This window comes from Onychostruthus taczanowskii, unplaced genomic scaffold (genome assembly GCF_017590055.1).
Source record: "Onychostruthus taczanowskii isolate IOZ18803 unplaced genomic scaffold, ASM1759005v1 scaffold181, whole genome shotgun sequence".
Taxonomy (NCBI): Eukaryota; Metazoa; Chordata; class Aves; order Passeriformes; family Passeridae; genus Onychostruthus; species Onychostruthus taczanowskii.
Window position 1 is genome coordinate 366,502 of NW_024499029.1, and position 6,000 is coordinate 372,501.

At 48.7% G+C, this 6,000-nt stretch overlaps 1 protein-coding gene across 1 annotated transcript in view; it reads left to right on the plus strand.

The window, feature by feature from the left end:
- Nucleotides 1–5,754, plus strand: part of LRRTM4 (leucine rich repeat transmembrane neuronal 4) — a 126,547-nt gene extending 120,793 nt beyond the window's left edge. The window contains exon 3 of the mRNA XM_041401013.1: nt 5,533–5,754. Coding sequence (XP_041256947.1) covers nt 5,533–5,754 — 222 coding nt within the window. The remainder of the gene's footprint in view (nt 1–5,532) is intronic.
- Nucleotides 5,755–6,000: the final 246 nt, after the last annotated feature.

Consider the following 6,000-nt stretch of genomic DNA (forward strand, 5'->3'; position numbering starts at 1 on the left):
GAGATGGGTGATTTCATCTGGCTGAAGCGAGGCAGAGAGGTCATGCCTGCCTGATCCAGGCTGCACTGCCACGAGGCTGCTGCTGTGAGCACAGAGGGAAACACCCGAGCAGGAGCTGAAGCTGGGCACAGAACTTGGTATTCCCTCCTGGAATTACCTGGCAGGGAGGTGTCACATCCTAGACATCATGTTGGGCTGGATTCCAGCTTGTCTGAGGTGTCCTGTTGGGAGTCTGAGCAAGGAATTAAGAATGTGTGAGTGTTTAACACAGGAGAGGTGAGAGAGAGAGAAAAGCACTCTGAAAACGAGGTCACTTGGCATCACTCAGACCCCAGTCCAAATCCTTGAAAGCTCCCCAGTTCCAGTGGGAATATGGCAACATCCTTACTGCTGCGCTTCCCAAGTTCCAGAATAAATATTTTTTATTGATGTTTGGCTAAAAATCTAGGTTTTGATGGCTTCACCTACAAAAAACAGAAGTCCAGGCTGAATTCTAAACTCTGACTATTTTTTAATAGAACTTTCTTGTGTAATAATCACAGCTGATTAACTCCCAGACATTTTCAGCCTAAGTAGAACTGATAGAATTCAGTGCTGTGTCTATTGATGTTTGTCTAAAAATCTAGGTTTTAATGGCTTCACCTACAAAAAAACAGAAGTCCAGGCTGAATTCTAAACTCTGACTATTTTTTAATAGAACTTTCTTGTGTAATAATCACAGCTGATTAACTCCCAGACATTTTCAGCCTAAGTAGAACTGATAGAATTCAGTGCTGTGTCAAAGAAACAAAACAAAAAAAAAAAAAAAAAAAACAAAGAAAAAAAAAAAAAAAAAAAAAAAAAAAACGAAAGAAAAAGAACCCAGATTGCAGTGAGGGTACCTGCATTTGCATGTTTGGATGCCTGAGGGTTGAGCAGAACATCAGTGGAGGCTGTCAGAGGAAAAGTGGGCAGGACATGTTGGAAAACACCTTTTTTGTGCAGGCCAGATTCTCCCTGAATTTTGGGTAACACCTTTTCATGCAGGCCAGAATCAACCTGAATTTTGGGGAACACCGTTTTGAATTTTGGGTAACACCATTTAACACCAGGCCCGATTCTCCCTGAATTTTGGGTAACACCTTTTTCATGCATGCCAGATTCTCCCTGAATTTTGGGTGGGTAACACCTTTTCAATGCAGGACAGAATCAACCTGAATTTTGGTAACACCTTTTCAATGCAGACAAGATTCTCCATAAATTTCAGGTGACAGCTTTTCAATGCAGGCCAGAATCTCCATGAATTTTGGGTAACACCATTTTGATGCATGCCAGAATCAACCTTTATTTTGGTTAACACCTTTTCAATGCAGGCCAGAATCTCCCTGAATTTTGAGTAGCACCTTTTCATGCAGGCCAGAATCAACCTGAATTTTGGGTAACACCTTTTTCATGCATGCCCGAATCTTCCTGAATTTTGAGTAACACCTTTTCAATGCAGGCCAGAATCTCCCTGAATTTTGGGTAGCTCCAGCTACTCCAGCTGGTTTTGAGGGGAGCACTTGTGCTGCAGCAAAGCTGCTGAGCTGGGAACCTCTCCAGTGTCACTTGGACTTCAACAAGGAGGATTTGCATTCCTTAAACTCCCACCGCTAAATCTTTTGTCTTCCTGCAGTAGCTGGGGATTTATGTAAATTGTGTTCCTTACAGGAGCTCTGTTTGAAGTGTGTGGCTGCTTGGATGGAACATTTCTTGCATTTAGAGTGGAGATCTGTGGGGTGTGGGCTTGAGAAGTCAATACTGGGAAACTAATCCAGGCCCAGAGCCCAAAACCTGCTGAACACTTCCACCTCTCACAGGGGAACGACTCCAGGCTTTGCTTCGTTAACTGCTTGCAATTTTGGATAGAATAATGGAATCACCATGGGATGGTTTGGGTGGGAAGGGACCTCAAAGCCATCCCTGACATGACAGGGACACCTCCAGTTGTCCCAGAGTGCCCCAAGCCTGGCCTTGGACACTTCCAGAGATCCAGGGGCAGCCCCAGCTGCTCTGGGAATTCCATCCCAGCCCCTCGCCACCCTCCCAGGGAAGGATGGACAGCGTGGCAGAGAGTTCCACCTGGTACCAGGTGTGGGCCAAACCCAAAATGTTCATTGTGTCTGATTCTGGAGCTCGTTCCCATGCTGATTCCTGTTTCCTTGCTGCAATAACTTTTAGTGCTCCAGGTAAGAATTGGGCAGGGCTGGTTTTAGAGATTATAATGGAAATGAAAAGAAAAAGAAATAAGTGGAAGATTTTCAGAAAATGCTGTGCAGGGACACAGGAGCTCAGAGCAGCTGTGGCTGCCCCTGGATCCCTGGCAGTGCCCAAGGCCAGGCTGGAGCCCCTGGCACAGTGGGAGCTGTCCCTGCCATGGCAGGGGTGGCACTGGGTGGGATTTAAGGTCATTTTCAACCCAAACCATTCCAGGATTCCATGTTAAATCCCTCCAGGGATGGGGACTCCACCACCAGCCCATCCCAGTGCTTGAGGACACGATCCCAGGGTTGTTTATTTGTCTGGATTTTTTTTAAATTTATTTGACTGGAATTTGTTCTGGTTTCTATTTTTTTTGTCTCTTGGAGGCCAAAGCAGCTGAAAAGGCCCAGCTTAAGTCACAGCTGGGTTGTTTCAGTCTCTGCACAAACAGTCCTCACCTCAAAGAGCTCCAGACTCCAAGGACAAGCAGGGGCAGGACTGAAGAGTCTCATTTTACAGCTCATAAAATGACTTGTGCAAGGTTATATCTGAGTGTCTCAGGTATTAGTTCCATAGCAGGAGTGAAAAAAAAAAAAGAAATTACCTCAGAACCTAGAACAAAAACACTTCTAAAATTAATTCTCTGCAGCTTAGATGGTATTGAATGTGTTTTGTTGATCTCTGAATCTGTAAAAATAGAATAGTAACAGCTTTGTGTAGAGTGAACAGCATCCCCAGTGTTTTCCATCATTTTCCTGGATGAGTGCTGGCACAATTGTCCCCACAATTGCAGCAGCTCCCACAGCCAAGGCTGTGTCCTGGAAAAGCTTTCTGGGGGCTCAGGTGTCACCTCAGTGCGAATAAAAGCCGAGCCCTTGTGTCTTCCTGCAAACACAGAGCTGTTTGCCAGGGAAGGACAGGACTCTGTGGGACAGTCCTGGCGCCCTCCCTTTGACTTTGAATTTTGAAGGAATTTTCAAAATTCCTTCAAATTTGGAAGGTTTGAATTGCCCTCGTGGTTGTTCCCTTGGCTAAGAGGCTTCCCCAGGGCTGCCAGAGGTGGAAGGGGCTGGTGGCATCTCTGCATTAATCTTCACTGGAGGACAAAGCTCCTCACATCCATTTGACACCATTATTTCTTTAATTTCCCTTACGCTGCCCTCAGAGGGTGAGTGGTTGGCAGATCTGTGCAGGTGTGCTCATCCTGTGTTCCCTGGGTGCTGTCCCACCCAAGCAGGCATTTTAACACGAGCACCTCTTCCACTACTACGTCTAACTTAATTAACAACAGAAATATAAACCATACCTTTACAACAAAGCCACTTTAACACCACACATACGAAACCCATTTTAATATTTGCAAGAAGCCAGTATTATAACATGCCTCTGTAACACTCTGACTCCTGTTTGGAGCCTGCAGCCAGGCCTCAGGTGCTTAATGGGCTGTGTGTTATTGCTGCCCAGCCAGGACCTCCATCCCTCAGCCCTCCGGAACACAAACACTCCTTGGCTTTTATGGAATCATAAAGAGCTGCCTTAAAGCTGAGGCCAACTCAGCCCTGACAGGCTCTGGCACGGATCCTGCTCTCTCCAGGGGAGATCCATGTTCTTGTGAATCCACAAGCGAGCACAGTTGTCCCATCGAATTCCGCCCAGCAGCTTGTCCTCTGCGTCCCTGCCACTCAGCTGCCATGTCAAATCATATTTGCAGCTGAATTCCAGCTCTTGGAAGGATTTTGGGATCTCTCCAGCGTTCTGCAGGGGATCCACATCAAGAGGAGCTCTGACCCTGCAAAATTTCCCAATTAGCTTTAATGCTTTTGCTTTTTCCGTGCTTTTTTTTTTTTTTTTTTTATGGGATGAAGAGCACCGAGCAATGAAAATTTGGGAGAAATTATCTCTGTGGTCTTCACTTAAAGTTCAGCCTGGAAAATCAAAAGGCATTTGTTCCAAGATTGGATTATGTGTAGGATATCTCCAGCTATAATGAGCTCAGGTTTGCTGGCAGCGTTAGAATCAACTCTCGCCTCTCTCTCCCCTGCCACATGTGTTTTTCTCCCTCAGAGCATATTTCTTTCGACTTGATCAGCTCATCTCTTGCAGATGATAAAATTATCTGCAAAGATTTGTTTCTGATGTTGTGCCATAAATCATATTTAGTCGTAGGATTAACATTTGCAAGCGTAGAATATTTATGGAAGGGGGGAAAAAAAAAAAAAGAAAAAAAGCAGGTGGGGGGCTGGCAGTTTCTGAGGATTTACATAAGGAAGAGTTGGGATTCAGGATGGATCTGGCAGGGTTTGGAAATACATTTGTACAAGGTGTGGATGTGCTCAGCTCTGGTGAGCAGCAGTGGAGCTGCTTTACAGTGTTTATCTTGGGGAGGTTGGAAGACAAAGAACGCGGGGAACCGTGACCTTGGGTGAGCAGCTTTGTCCTGGAAGCAATAAACAGATGTTCCAGCTGTGCTGGCACCACCCCTGCTGCCAGCTGCCTCTGCCTTTGACATTCCCAGGCTGCTCTGGGCGCTCTGGAAGCACTCAGCACCTTTCCAGGCACTGGGAAAAGGGGTCAGTTTTGGAAGCTGCCGGGTTTACAAACCCCTTGGCTTGGTTTTCAGAGCCAGGTCATCCAAAAGAGTCAGAAGTGAGCAGTTTGAACATCTGCCCACAAACTGGGGAAAGGGAGAGAGGGAGGGAGGGCAGCTCCCTCTGCTCTGGCTCCAGCACTGCCGGGCAGGAGATCCTTCCAGGAGTGGGGACACAGATCACGGAATCCTGGAACAATTTGGGGTGGGAGGGACCTTAAAATCATCCCATTCCACCCCCTGCCGTAGGCAGGGACACCTCCCACTGTTCCAGGTGGCTCCATCCTGGCCCTGGACACTTCCAGGGATCCAGGGGTTGCCACAGCTGCTCTGGGAATTCCATCCCAGCCCCTCCCCACCCTCCCAGCCATGAATTCCTTCCCATTATCCCATCTAACTGAGCCCTGTGACAGTGTAAAACCACTGTCCGTATAAAAAGTCCCTCTCCCTCCTTTTTATCAGGCCCTCGAGGCTCTGGAAAGGGCTCTAGGATCCCCCTGGAGCATTTCCTCCTCCAGGCGGAACACCCGCGCTCTCCCAGCCTGGCAGTGCTGTCCCAGAGGGACCTGAATGTCCTGCAGGGAGCTGGGAGCTCCCAGGGGTCCCTCCCGTGGGCTGATCCGGGGGGGATTGAGGCCGCCTTGGGATTTCTGGTGATGCTGCAGGAGCACGAGGCTCGGGCTGGCGCTGACGGCTGCTGTTCTTTGGTCCCGTTTCTGGTGCAGGTCCCTCACCACATGAAGACTTTACCCTACTACAGCTACGACCAGCCCATGATCGGCTACTGCCAGGCCCACAAGCCCCTCCACGTCAACAAGGGCTACGAGACGGTGTCCCGGGAGCCAGCGGAGACCTCCAACCTGGACCTGGGCCGGGACCACAGCTTCATCGCCACCATCGCGCGCTCCGCCGCGCCCGCCATCTACATCGAGAGAATACCCAACTAACGGGGGCCGCCACCTCCGGGGACAGCTCTGGGAGGGACCTTTCGTCTGGGAGGAGACCGGGCCAGGCACTCCAAGCCCAACGTTCCAGCGGCGAACGCTCCGAGGGCAGGCGGCGGCCTCCGTTCGGCGGGAAGGCCGGCGCGTGGAGCGCACGCGGAGAACTTCAGGATTTTCCTTGCTTTAAACTTTCCAAACAAATTCCTCGGTGTAAATATTAAAGAGAGAGATTGTCGAGTTCTTTATTAA